This window comes from Canis aureus, chromosome 23 (assembly GCF_053574225.1).
Source record: "Canis aureus isolate CA01 chromosome 23, VMU_Caureus_v.1.0, whole genome shotgun sequence".
NCBI classification, from domain to species: Eukaryota; Metazoa; Chordata; class Mammalia; order Carnivora; family Canidae; genus Canis; species Canis aureus.
The window spans coordinates 21,208,516-21,223,502 of NC_135633.1; the positions used below are offsets into that span (position 1 = coordinate 21,208,516).

General features: G+C 42.8%; 1 protein-coding gene across 1 annotated transcript in view; it reads right to left on the bottom strand.

Moving 5' to 3' along the window:
* The window catches only part of DNHD1 (dynein heavy chain domain 1), a 79,472-nt gene that overhangs the window by 64,059 nt on the left and 426 nt on the right, over positions 1 to 14,987 (bottom strand). The window contains 6 exon segments of the mRNA XM_077866672.1: positions 1,041 to 1,197; positions 3,243 to 3,353; positions 3,433 to 3,636; positions 10,083 to 10,256; positions 13,428 to 14,262; positions 14,536 to 14,802. Of these exon segments, the coding sequence (XP_077722798.1) occupies positions 1,041 to 1,197; positions 3,243 to 3,353; positions 3,433 to 3,636; positions 10,083 to 10,256; positions 13,428 to 14,262; positions 14,536 to 14,599 (1,545 nt within the window). The 5' untranslated portion in view covers positions 14,600 to 14,802.

Consider the following 14,987-nt stretch of genomic DNA (forward strand, 5'->3'; position numbering starts at 1 on the left):
GTGACAGAAATGAGAGTAGTGGTTACCTTTGTGGGGTTATTGACAGGAGAAGTACCAGGGAGCTTGCTGAGGTGCTGGAAATATTCTATATCTTTATCTGGGTGGTGGTTACATGGATATATATATATATATATATATATATATATACAAATATTTCAACAAACTGAACACTTAAAATTTGTTTTCCTTAGTGCATGTAAATTATACCTTAATTAACAAAAACTACTGACCATTACAAAAATTATAGTTTTGTGACATTAAAACAAAGGTGGGATTTAGGAACCAGGAGATAGAGAAAGGCCATGGAACAGTTCACCCCCATATTCTGTCCCCTTGAGCTTAGTGCAATGGGAGGTCAGCCTTTTATTGTCTGGAGGCTAAAAGCCATCTTCCTGTATCAATCTACAGGGGGCCTTCTTTCCATTATTTCCCATGTTCACAAAATCTGGGTGGGCCCCTTCTCTCAGAACTAGACTAACTGCAGGTGGGGATCAACCAGAGAACTGTGAAAATATCCAGGCCCACCTGGCAGACAACAAACTATAGTGATGAAAACAAACACACACCAGGACCTCCAGGAACCCTAAGCGGGGGGCATGTCCCAGAAATGCAAAGTAGGCATAATTAGGAAGGACATCATCACTGGGTGCTTCTAACAGCCACTAACAGCCACAGTGGCCTGCCAAAGGTTCAAGATAGGTTCAAAGATAAGCCCAGCAGCACAAAAGATCCAGATTTCAACTTTCAAATTCCCTAATGCCCCTGGCACAAACAACTGAAGAAAAATTATTGTTATGTTCCCTCCCTTCCTGCTCAAGGCCATGACCAACCCTTAGGGAAAAGGTTGAGTCCAAGCCTCTGCCCATCTATATAACTGATCCATCCACTCCGCTGTCCTGCTGGACAGGACAATGGCTCTGAGCCAAATGCAATATCCAGGCCACACATGGGATCCCAGGAGAAGCTTAAGCCAAGACGATGCTGGAATTCTGACAAGCTTACCTTGGAGAAAAGGTTCACAGTAAGTTGGAGCCTCTTACCAGTTGAAAGATGGATGTGCAGAGGTGCAGGCAGCGATGGAGCAGCCGCAGAGCCTTGTGGTTCTCCTTGGCTAGAGCCCGCTGTAGGTCCAGCAGCTTGTAGCTTCGATTGGGCTCTTGGGGAAGCCACGGTACAGAGCGCAGCTCCTGCAGAAGCCTGGGATCAAGGGCTAAGCTGGTCAGAGCCAGCATCTCAGCCCTCTTACCTTTTTTTTTTTTTTTTTTTTTTAAGATTTTATTTATTTATTCATGAGAGACACAGAGAAAGGCAGAGACATAGGCAGAGGGAGAAGCAGGCTCCCTGCAAGGAGCCTGATGCAGACCTTGATCCCAGGACTCTGGGACCATAACCTGAGCTAAAGGCAGATGCTCAACCACTGAGCCACCCAGCTGCCCCCTTCAGCCCTCTTTCCTTGAACACCTTTGACCTCTTTCCAGCCTAGCCCACTTTAGAATAAGCAAAAGTTTAGAAAGATTATAATATTCCTAGTGACCTACAATAACAGCTTCCTTCCTCTTGATTGTTCTTTGGAAGAATTCAAGCTGAGGAAGTTGCTGGCTAGGGAATTCTTTGGGAAAGGTCTGGGATTTGTGCAAATGTTTGTACTAAGTGACCTTTCTGCTAGGAGAGGGTCAAATAGATCCCAAGGTCTGACTTAGAAGGAGAAACCACAGAGGCTTCTTCCTTAGAATAGAGGAAGCTAAGGGCCCTAAAAGTCTAGATGGACAGATGAGTTTTAGGATCAAAGGTGATGAACCTCCAACTTATCTAACATGGACTGAGCATCCCTGAGAAAAATCTGCCTCTGTTATCTACTCTCCCCACCCTCCCCCAAAACTGCACATCTCTAAAAATACCTCAAGCCAAAAGGCACCCAATAAGCAGAGGATGATCATAATGGGTGTCATTTTATTTAGAACCTATTTAGAGGCATTGAAGAAATCTTCATCCCTAGTTTTCATATCAGGAAATGAGGCTCAGAGAATAAAGTCCCTTGCTAGTATTCAAGATTTAAATTCAGATCTGTCCAGCCTCCAAGCCATCATGCTTTTAAGTATACCATGATAATTAGGCTAGACTAGAGGATTCCTAGAGTAAAGGTTGCAAACTGGTAGCCCATGGGTCAAATTCAGACTGAACATGCTTTCATATATTCCACTAAGAGTTGTCCAGCACACTGTTTTAATAAAAATATGAGCTAATTAGGTAAAATTAAGACACTTTAAAACAAAATGTGGATTTCCAGGAAATCCTAAAAAAGATAAGGTGGCTGGCATGCTATACCCATATTCTCAGAGGCAACAGTGAACTGGAACTGAGTAGTGATTGTCCTATTTAGATGTAGTCTCCAGATTGCATTCCCCACACCCCCTAATGTCTTGCACCTAATACACTGCCTTTCTTCCAAAGCCTTTGTTTGGGCCCTGTAGATGTTTGAATTTACAACTTCTCTCACAGAAAATAATTAGAAGTGGCTAAGAAGTACAGGAAAAAGAAAAAAGTACTGAAAATAGGAATCACTAAGTCCCCCCCACTCCAAAAAAGAAAGAAAAAGAAAGAAAGAAAGAAAGAAAGAAAGAAAGAAAGAAAGAAAGAAAGAAAGTAAGTAAAAGGGGATCCCTGGGTGGCGCAGCGGTTTGGCGCCTGCCTTTGGCCCAGGGCGCGATTCTGGAGACCCGGGATCGAATCCCACATCGGGCTCCCGGTGCATGGAGCCTGCTTCTCCCTCTGCCTGTGTCTCTGCCTCCCTCTCTCTCTCTGTGTGACTATCATAAATAAATAAAAATTAAAAAAAAAGAAAAAGAAAAAGAAAGAAAGAATCCAAGAGAGAAGAGAGTATGGAAAAAGCAAAGAATTTGAATTCAAACACCTGAGTTATATCCCCAGATGCAATACTTAATAATTGTATGATCTGGGGCAAGTTGATGTAGGAATACATAATTATATGAAGATATGCTTAGAATACATTATTCAGAAAAAAACTGGTTACTTAACAATATGTCAAGTATGACTAAATTTGTATATGTGATAGAAAAAAAGACTAACAAAATGTTTGTCTTGGTTATTTATATGTGGTCAGATTAAAGATTTTGTCCCTTTGTGTGTTTTTGTATTTTCCAAAATTTCTACAAGAACCATGTTACTACTTTTTGTAAAAATAATTTCAAAACATTTATTGACATTGTGTTTGCAGACCTTACCTGCTAATATGCAGAAGCCCAGCTCCAAAGTGGGGCACAGCCAAGAGCAGATGCTTCTCTAGGAAAGTTCGGCACCGCTGCAGTCCCTGTAACTTCACACTCCTCTTCCAACTACAAATCAGAGGGCAGTGATAACATGCTCTTGCTCCCTGCAACACTGGTCCCCAAATCCCAGACCATCATCACCTACCGAGCCAAGGCCTTGTATAAGAGGCAATATTTGAAGAATGGAATGAACTGGAGCTGCTGCCAGAGGACGGAGTGGCGGTGCCAGGTACCCAGCGTTATTGTCTCACTGCCCTCCACAGGATGTATGTGCAGGATCCCAAAGGGAGAGAAGATGTAGTGCTCAGGGTTCACCTTCTTTGGTGGCACCACGACCAGGTTATAGGGCCTTTTAAAAAGAGCTCTGATCAGCAGGAGCCCTGGGAACTTGTGGAGGCTTCAGGAAGGGACAAAAGAAGGTTGGAGATGGAAAACATGGAAGCAGAAATGAAGGCAGAGGAAGGTTGGAAGAGGGGAAACAGTAGAATGATGTTCAAACTAAAAAGAGGAAACAAATATTATTAAGAATAAATGGAAGCCAAGGGCACCTGGGTGGCAGAGTCGGTTAAGTGCCCGATTCTTGGTTTTGGCTCAGGTCCTGATCTCTGGGTTGAGATGGAGTCCAGCATCGAGCCTCAGCATGGGCTCTTTTCTCAATGTGGAGACCACTTGAGTTTCACTCTCCCTTTCCCTCTACCCCTCCCCTTGCTCATTCACTCATGTGCATGCCTGATCTCTTTCTTTCTCTCTCAAATAAATAAATAATTCTTTAAAAAAGAAGAAGAAGAAGAAGAAGAAATGGAAGCCAAAGATAGAGAAGAAAAAGTAAAAAGGCACCTAGCCAGTTCTAAGGAGTTCATATCTCCAGATCCAGATACTTTACATCCCATCAAATCTAAGATTCCATTAGTTGTAAGCTCCAGCATTTAAAAAAAATTAAACAATAAAATTTAAAATGCTGCCAATGTGATACTTCATGAATTTGTATGATGCATCACAACTTCAGAGATGTTAAAATGTGAAAAAAAAGTACATCCTAGAAATGATAAAACACGTATATCTCTAGGTACTGAAATAACACAGAGAGATCATTAGGGGGTGCTGTTTGGAGTAACTGAGGAACTGGGGAAAAGCAGGGGGCAACTAGAAGACTAGACACACGCAAATTAAGAGGAAAACTGTACCCTAGAGCACTGGACAAGTACCTCCAGAGTCATCTTAAAATCCTACTAAGTTCTCTTACTTCAGTGCAATGCATCTACATCCCAGACTAAATGCCATTTATATGGAATTACACAATAGTTGTATCTAGTTGCAGGAGACTAGTTAGCATAATGCTATGTTTGGGCACATTCAGTAGAGCATTTATAAGTTTTTATTTTACAGTTTTATTTTCATAACTTGGAACCAATAATATTTTTAAGCATTAAATATATTTTAGAATCCTTTAAAAGCTATTATGTCCCAGGTCCTACACCTATAATGTCTAAGAGATAAAATGGCCCTCTTCTATCTCTTCTCTCAATTTTCTAGAATATATTATTAAGCAAATGACTTAAGAGAACTAGAGAGGTGCTTGGGTGGCTCAGTCAGTTAAGAATCCAATTCTTGATTTCAGCTCAGGTCATGATCTCAAGAATTGTGTGACCAAGCCCTATGTCAGGCTCTCAGCTTAGCAGAGAGTCTGCTTGAGGATCCTCTCTCTCCCTCTTCCTCTATGCCTCCCCTGGCTCACACTCTCTCATGTACCCTCTCTCTCTCCCAAAATAAATAAATAAAATCTATTAAAAAAAAAAAAAAAGCATTTAGGGCTCCTGGCTCAGTCAGTTAAGTGTCTGCCTTTTTTTTTTTTTTAAGATTTTATTTATTTATCCATGAGAGACACACACATGAGAGAGAGAGAGAGAGAGAGAGAGGCAGAGACACAGGCAGAGGGAGAAGCAGGCTCCACTCAGGGAGCCAATGTGGGACTCAATCCCGGGTCTCCAGGACCACGCCCTGGGCTGAAGGCAGATGCTAAACTGCTGAGCCACCCAGGGATCCCAAGCGTCTGCCTTCTGCTCAGATCATGATCCTAGGGTCCTGGGATGAGTCCTGCATTGGGCTTCCTGATCAGCCGGGAGTCTGCTTCTCCTTCTCCTGCTCCCCCTACCTCATGCTTGCTCATTCTCTCTCATAAAAATAAATAAAATCTTTAAAACAAGCCAAAAAAAAAAAAAAGAGCATTTAGATAGGTTTCAGAATGAACTCACTAAATCAAGTTATATAAAAACTTTGTTTCTTTTCTGACAAAGTGACTTGATTTTCCCAAGTATTCTTTCTCCCAAACTATTTTTTCTTAAACAAAGAGTAGTTATAACTTCGCCTAAGGTAGTTAAGGGAAAAATATAGGATTTAAAGCAAAATCTATCTGATTGAAGCCACCCCTTTTAACCACTGGGCTGCTTAGCTTCCCATAGAATAGCCTCCTATCCTAACTGATCCCGGGCTCTCCCAAGGAGTCATTCCTTCCCCTATGACCTTCTTAATGAATGCTTCTCTTTCTTTTTTCCTTTCTTTAAAAGTTCCTTTCCTTCCCCCTTTTTAATGCCTTCATGGAGTTTAGTTAAACCATTGATCATGTTTCCCTTCTGTCCAAGTACTGTGATTGGAGATGAGGACATAGAAATAACTACTTCATAATTTTTGCTCTCAAAGGGCTTGGATCAGAGTATTAAATGATGCTAGAGAGTATTTAGCTACTTCCAAAACATCTCAAACTCTATGCCTTAATGAAACATAGCAAGTTCTATACTGAACTCATAATTTACTGCCTCTAAATCTGTTCCTACTCTGGATAATTGATTCATTCATTCATTCAACAAACATTGAGTCTCTACACCAAACTGTTCTACACCCTTGGGATACATTGTTAAACAAAACAAACAAACATCTCTGCCATGATAGAGCTTTCATTATACTAAAGAAGAAAAATGATAAATGCAATAAATGAGAGGGGAAGAAAAGCACAGGAAAAGGAGATTGGCAGTGCCAGGGGAGGACAAAGGGTGAAGAAGTGACAATTGAGCAAAGGCTCTAAGGAAGTGAAGGAATAAATTCCTTTCTGAGTATGAATCAACACTTAGGACAAAAACCCATATAACACTGTATCTTAAATATTAGAATTTTAAAAATTCTAGGATAAGTGCAAGAAAAATTTGATAAATTCAAACCATTGGAAAAAAAAAAACCTGTTACATGACAAATAAACAAAATGAAACAATAAATGCCAGAGTTCTACTTTTATTGATGGTGCACTAGAAATTTGGAAGTAACACTCTTACTTGAGGACAACTAGAAAAAGGCAAAATAAGTGGATAATATAGGAAAATAATCTGTATGAACACATCAGAGAACTAAAAGTTAAATGCCCCAGGCTCTGAGTTGGGACCCTGGCCACATTATAGGTTGAAGCAGAAAACATGTCCCTCCTGGGTGTGTGCCCCAAAAGCTCAGCTCCTCTTCTCAGTGTTTTAGGAACAGATAGTAAGACTGACACACAATTGCTGATACTGGAATTGACATGCATCTCTGTTTGGGGAAAGGCACCACCAAATGCTAAGCTCACTTCAGTCAGTTCCCTTCTTTGGCAGATGTTGATCCTATAATTATTCACTGCCTTTTTAGTTCTCTTGATTATGGCTTCTTGTCTCTCTATGTGCCTAATTATTTTTGTTTGTGCTGCTTCTCTGAGCTGATAGTTTAAAGTTCTAAGATTCTAATTTTCTTTGTGTAAGCTCTCTGCCACAGTCAGTAATTGTCCCATCCCACACTGCCACCATTACTGCCATTCCTGCCAGTCAATCAAGTGTGGTGGCCACTGGGTATCAGTAGGTAGTTCATCACATTCAGCCACAAATTAATCGTTATGTCGGGCAGCCCCAGTGGCTCGGCTGTTTAGCACCGCCTTCGGCCCAGGGCCTGATCCTGGGGACCCAGGATCAAGTCCTGCATCAGGCTCCCTGCGTGGGGCCTGCTTCTCCCTCTGCCGGGGTCTCTACCTCTCTGTCTCTGTGTCTCTCATAAATAAATAAAAAATATATTTAAAAAATTAATCGTTATGTCAGTATGTGTCATGGATTACTAGTATCCTATATCCCATCAGCAGAGAGCTCAGTACTGTTCAAAGCCAATGACATTACCAAATCAATATCAGAATCCCATATTTGAGGCTCAATTTCTTTCATGATACCAGTAAGGGTCCAGTCAGGAAAACAGAAACCAAACTGGGCATTTCAACAAAGTGAATTTAATAGAGAGTATATATATATATATATATTTTTAAGATGTCAAAGAAATGAAAAACTAAAAGGGAACACTAAGACAGCACACATACAATAATGGATGCCAGTCCCAGAACTAAAGAAACAAAGGGAAGGTAACTGGATTCTCAGAAGCTCTGAGCCTGGAGAAAGGGCTTGTAGAGTGTGGACCTGGACTTTTTAAGAGACACAGCTAGGCTGCTACTTAGTTTGGAGGAAGGGCCGTGTAGTCAAGATGCAGAACTCTGATGGGAAGGTGCCAGCCAGCTCAGAATCATGAAGAAGCTAATTCAGAAGGTGCCTGCAGCCGCCAAGGTAAAGGACCAATGCTGACAGAGGAAGAAAGGGGAAGAGAAATGTCCTTCTTTTATCGTGCTGCCCAGTCTCCTTCTAGCACCCCCTACTAATCAAATCTAATAGGAGGTCAGACCAAAAAGTCTCAGCCCCAATACCATGCAGAGAGAGGAGAGTTAGAGCCAAAAGACAATTGATTAATAACTGGCACAATGCTCTCAGTGAAAATGTGTTAATTAATTGATCAGTAAATGCATGGATGATATGGATCATTAGTGCTACATTAATAAATGCTCAGGAGAAAGAGAGCAGTGTATGCAGGAAATAAAGCTTTCTGGGAGGATATATGACATACTGCTTAAGACCGTGGACTTTTCAACAAAACTAAAAGACAACCTACAGAATGGGAGAAGATATTTGCAAATGACCTATCAGATAAAGGGCTAGTTTCCAAGATCAATAAAGAACTTATTAAACTCAACACCAAAGAAACAATCCAATCATGAAATGGGCAAAAGACATGAAGAGAAATCTCACAGAGGAAGACACAGACATGGCCAACAAACACATAAGAAAATGCTCTGCATCACTTGCCATCAGGGAAATACAAATCAAAACCACAATGAGATACCACCTCACACCAGTGAGAATGGGGAAAATTAACAAGGCAGGAAACAACAAATATTGGAGAGGATGCGGAGAAAAGGGAACCCTCTTACACTGTTGGTGGGAATGTGAACTGGTGCAGCCACTCTGGAAAACTGTGTGGAGGTTCCTCAAAAAGTTAAAAATAGATCTGCCCTATGACCCAGCAATTGCACTAATGGGGATTTACCCCAAAGATACAGATGCAATGAAACGCCAGGACACCTGCACCCCGATGTTTCTAGCAGCAATGTCCACAATAGCCAAACTGTGGAAGGAGCCTCGGTGTCCATCGAAAGATGAATGGATAAAGAAGATGTGGTTTATGTATACAATGGAATATTACTCAGCCATTAGAAATGACAAATACCCACCATTTGCTTCAACGTGGATGGAACTGGAGGTATTATGCTGAGTGAAATAAGTCAATTGGAGAAGGACAAACAGTATATGGTCTCATGCATCTGGGGAATATAAATAATAGTGAAAGGGAATAGAGGGGAAGGGAGAAGAAATGGGTAGGAAATATCATAAAGGGAGACAGAACATAAAGACTCCTAACTCTGGGAAACGAACTAGGGGTGGTGGAAGGGGAGGAGGGCGGGGGGTGGGGGTGACTGGGTGGCAGGCACTGAGGGGGGCACTTGATGGGATGAGCACTGGGTGTTATTCTGTATGTTGGCAAATTGAACACCAATAAAAAATAAATTTATTATTAAAAAAAAAAAAGACCATGGACTTTTGGGTTAAGATAGTCCTAGGTTTGCCTGTTTCTACCACTTACTATGTGACAAGTTATTTAACCTCTTGATGCATCAGGGTACTCATCTCATGCATGGAAATAATAATAGCATCTACCTGGTAGGTGAAGGTTAAACAATACATCATGTATTTATTAGCACAATGCCTGGAAAAACTTACTTAATGGTAATTATTATTATTATTATTCCTGGGAAGAGATGGGACTTGAATAGGGCTTTTTAAAATATGTAAATTTTAGAACTAACAGAAGAAAATTAATGCCTCCTGAGTCATATGGAAGGAGACTTGTTTTTATAGTCCTAGAGATAAAACTAGGACCAGTAGATAGAAGTTAAAAGAAAGCAGATTTTGGTTCAGTCTAAGGAATGAGATACCTTGGCAACCTCAAAGCTTCCCCTCACTGTAAAGATTCAAACACCTGATTCCTGCATTGGAGTTGGAAGAGAGCACCATTAAACTCCCTTCGGAGGCTATGACCAAATGTTTCTATCATTTTAGGACAGAATAAAGAAGACAGAGCCAAAAGTAGAAGAGGATGACTAAGACCAAAGACTGTGAAGGCAAAGGGGAGCAAAGCAGAGGTGCAGAATGGAAAGGAGGAGGCTGAGAAGGGAAGAAAGAAGGAAACTGGAAGACAGAGAAGCAGCCAGAGAGGAATTCGTATGGAGAGGAGGACATTGCTTCCTCTCAGGTTGATTAGGATGGGAGTCTGTGCAGATAAATGTGTGGGAAGAGAGCACAGGCAGAAACCAGGGAGTGGCCAGAGAAGAAAGGGTCTGACATAGGCTCTTACCTAAAGTACCGGCTGGGAGCTACATTGAGATAGAGGAAGTGGATCTTCTTCAGGTATCTCTCAGTCTTCAGAATGGTCATCACCTGGCTACCCAGGAGGGAAGTCTGAAGTGAGAAGACAGTGCTTCTCTTCTGGAAGGTCTTCTTCCCAGGAACTTCTGGATCAAGCTGAGACCTGTACAATAAAAAATCAGGAGAAAAGAGACCAAGTTGCCACTGTTAGTGGTGAAAAGAGGAGCTAGATCAGGTACCTAAGAGGATATGATGTGGTATTCTCAGAGCCTGTCTACCATCTATACCCAAAGGTATTCACATACTGAGCAAATATAGTCAAACAGCTACATTCACACAGACCTATATATGAGCAACCCTTCCCTTTCTGATAAGTGAATAATCATTCTGGATTTATTGTAATAACTATGAAGTCAGTATTACTTAATACTGAGTAAAAGTAATGGGAATACTTTGTTTTCCCAACTCCTTACCTTCCAAGCCCACAGTTCTGGATTTCTCCTCAGTGGCAACCTTCCTAACCTTCTAGATCTATCTTTGCCCCCATTATGCCTGCTTTCCAATTCTGCATGATCCCCATGCTTGTGACTCTTGCTCTTCCCTCATCACCACCTAACTTCTAGTTTCACATCTTTTCCTTTCTAGCTAGAATCCAATGATGCATCCTTTGACCCTTTCAAGCCTGCACCAGTACTCTCGATCTTCTCACCTTTCCACAATACCAGCCAACAAAACTGGTATGAAAATTAATTATCCAAGAAACCAAAAACCAATCACCTGGACTAATAATTTTGGTTGGAGTCACCTCAGAGCACAAAACAAACAAACAAAAAATCTGAATAATTAAACTTAGAATTAACTAGTCAAGTATACCAATGTCACTAATTGACTCAAACTTAGAGCAACAGAACAAGTAACCCCAGGGATAACAGTGTAATCGTATTTTAAAATTCATATCAACGATAGGGTTTGTACCTTTGATGTTAGATCAGGATATTTTAATGGTATAATAGCTACTAAAGCTTCATTTCCTCAACAATTAAAGTGCTACATGGTCTAAATTGGCTCAGAAGACTGAGGAACCAGAAATATCAGCGCCTCTATGGATTCCTGGTATCTAATCTCAACTATGGGCTTACTCTGCTCTGATGTCTTCATATGAGTCCTCAGGCAGCTTTCTCTTTCAGACTCCTCGGCTGCTATTCCAGGCTTCTACCTACCCTCATGCCCAGCCCTGCCAGGCCTCTTTCTATCCCCTTCTCTGCCTCCTTCTCTGCACAGAGAAAACTGAGGCTCTTGGCCATGAACTAACTTCCTTCAATTCAGCTGCCTTCCCACACATTTATCTGCACAGACTCCCATCCTAATCCCATCCTAATCAACCTGAGAGGAAGCAATGTCCTTTATTATCTCCAAGACTTATTCCTCCATTCGTGCTATGGATCTCTGATCACCTCTTCATGATGTATTTTCAATCTCTTCCTTTTCTTACTATTAGCTTATATTTACTCATTCACTGTACAAATATTGATTGAACACCCACTTCTCAAGCACTGCTTGAAGGGCTATGAACATCTCTCCATTTTTTTTAAGAGTCCTATCCAGACACCACTATTATCCTATTATCTCTCTCCCTTTCAAGCCAAGCTTCATGAAAGAATAATAATATGTGATTTCTACTTCCTCATCTCTCATTTGCTCCTGAATACACTAAAATCTGGCTTCTGCCTCAAAAAACTCCCCTGAAATAAATCACTCTCATCAACTTCTTGTTACTAAAACAAATGAACATTTTTCAGATTTGTCTTACTTGCCTCAGTAGCATTTAATACTACTGACTGCTTCCTTTTCCTTGAAACTTTCCTCTTATTTCACCTTATAACCTGCATAATATTTTGTTAACAACTCCAATCTAAACTCAAACCCTTCTGATGTGCTTTCCCCTACCTGTACACACACACACACACACACACACACACACACATATACACATGCATGCACCCAGAGGAGTAGCCAGGGGAAAGGCAGTGTTCCCTGTTTTATAGCACTTATTACAATTTGTAATTATATTTTACTGGTACCAACTTAATATCTGTTCCCCTAACTAAACTGTAAAACCCCCAAAGAAAGAGATTGAGTCTGTCTTGTTCAATTCTGTATCTCCAGCATCTTGCGGTTCCTGAAATATACTGGGGATCCAATAATACTTATTGAATGAACAGATGCCTAGGGGAACAGGCCTGGAGAACTTTGTGCAAATTAAGCCACATTAGCTGGGCCTCAGAGGCTTATCACCAAGTCCAAAGAGAAGGCTTAGAACTTAACCCCTCTCAACATCTCAGCCCATTATCATTTTAGTTACATTCTCCCAGGAAAGGAATCATACTCAGAGCACATGGCAGGTCTTTTTAAAGAGTCTGCTGATAGTATTGAAGAGATAAATTGTTCCATCAGGGCCTCAGGAGCCTATCTATCTGTCTACCATTATGGCTCCAAGTCTTTAGGAAAACTTTGACCCATCCATAAACTTAAAGCAAAAACTGAGGAAGCCAACCTAGTTTAAAGGTAAAGCTACCATTCTTCCCAGACAATGAGTGTCCTAGACAAGCTGGAAAGCACTTAGACAATCAGGCCAGAGGATGGGGGGAAATTCTCATGCTAGAGTTTAGAACTCTCAGAAGAGGAGGTCTCTGCAGGCATTCTGAAATTCTGAAAGGAGTGACAAGAGCCAGACTGGGGGAAACAATCAGAATTCAAGGGGCCAGGATACCTACACTAGCACAGGAGGAAGACTCTGGAAGGGTCAGAATGAAAGTCCCATTTGGCAGTGTTGCCAACTCTAATCTGCTTTGGGGCTGGCTTACCTCACATAGACATGAGTGGGAAGGCCCTTAGATCACCACTCACCTAAAGGCACCCTGAGAGAAGGACCTGTACCCAAAAGCCAGCACCCAACATTAGGTAGGCCCAGAGACAAGGCTCAGTGTTTATGAATAAGTAAGAGAAAGAACTCAGGAAGCTTCTAGCACCATCTGAGAAAGAATGACACTCTGGAAACTCAAGCTGTTTTCTGAAGCTTGGCTTCCTTATTGCTGACTTTTGATTTTCACAAATTTCTGCATTGCCCAATGAGGATGAACACTAAGATCACTTGGTTTATTAGCAGACAAAAAGGAAGAGAGAAGCAGCTTCAACCAGCATGGCTTGTGGTCAGGCTAATGCTTAAAATCAACAGGGAGCTGAGCTGGTTCTGGACATCCAAGTCCTAGAAACACCCATACACTGACTTCTTTTTCTCCTCTGCTTAAAGCCCCAGTCTGGGCCCCTCACTTACTTAGTCTCTTTTCTTCCAACAGGTTCCTCCGCTGTGTTGTCAGTGCCTTGGCTTTCATACTGTACAGGGATGTCTGTTGCCAGTGCCAAGGGCAGAAGGCTTAGGCCATCTACCCACCAGGTCTCTGTCAGGGCCACCTGAGCACCAACAATACCCAGGCTGTGCTGTAGCTCAGGCAGTGTCAATGGTCGCAGCCATGTAGCCAATTCCTCCCCTACTTGCTGCCCACCCCACCGGGCCTGTACAAAAGGGCAGGCTGGGTGTGGGGGCCCATGATGGAACTTCTGCTTCTGGGGACAGCACTCAATATGAGAGGCACTTTCTAGCAAAGAGGTATCTGGGGGAAAGGCCTGCTCTATGGCATCTAGCAGGTCTAGCTGGAGCTGGGATTGGACCCAGGGGGCCCAGTGGGACAACTGTTCCAGGAAGGGCAGCAAATCAAGGCGACCAACAAGTAATGCACGATATGGAGGCAGTAGACGCAACACTGCATGCAGGTAGTGCCAAGCTGCAGGACTGCCATCCTTCAGCACAGCTGAGAACAGATTTTGGAGCTCAGCTACCAGGAGCTCCAGCACTGTGGGCTGCTGTGACTGGGTCACTGCCTTTAAGAACTGCCTCTGTTTCCTCTGACCGTCCCAGGGCTGCTTTTCTTCGTCTGGAACATAGATGGAATGCTGGGATTCAAGGTCTTCAGATAATGCCTCTTCAGGAGATGAACCTCTCTTTGGCTCTGAGGCCAAGAGGAGCTGGGCATTCAACTGCTGTCGAACTGACCTTGCCCACTGCTCAGGCTCTGATTGCCAGTTCCAGGCTCCTGGCTGCTGGGTCTCACCTGCTTGGCCCAGCCCAGGAGAGGAGTAAGAGAAGGGGCCTTAGGCTCTGGACCAGGGATGGTCAGGGTTTAAGGGGTTAGGGGGAAGGTGAAAGAGGGAGGGAGTGACTTAGGACGGGAAAATGGATGGAGCTGCAGGCAGAGCCAGAACAGCAGAAGACAACTCTCCCTACAGCTTCCCCAAAGACTGGCAAGAAGCAGGCCCAGGGCAGAGGTGGCAGCCCACTTTGCGCAAGAGTTCCTTCCCGCCACCCAGGATACAATCCCTCTCACCTGGCCTAAGGGGAACAGTAGGCAATGGAAGGGAAGAGAGACTGAGGTGCTGGTGAGGTTTCATCCCAATTGCCTGTTGGAGAAATTGGTGAACCGGGACTTGGGTCCCCAGCAGAGGCTCACTCTACTCACAGCTGCCCACACAGAGACTGGCATTCATAGGAGTGATCACTTGCAGAGACAAAGTGACAAGCACCCAGAAAGGGCTCACTCAAACAACCTTGTAACAGCAGGGAACCATCACTGGGAGTGGAGCCTGGCAATGGCCTGAAGGGGAGAAACAGGTCATCACTCAGAGGCAACAAAGCCCTGTCCCATCTGCCCATGGGCTGTGGGGGGCTGTTGAGGACTACTTGGTGGAGATGAGGTTGGGGGGAGTGGCCAGAGGAAAAAATGGCAAAGGACAAACAAAACTGAGAGGAGGAGGAGGTAGGGTAGGAGGAACGGGAGGA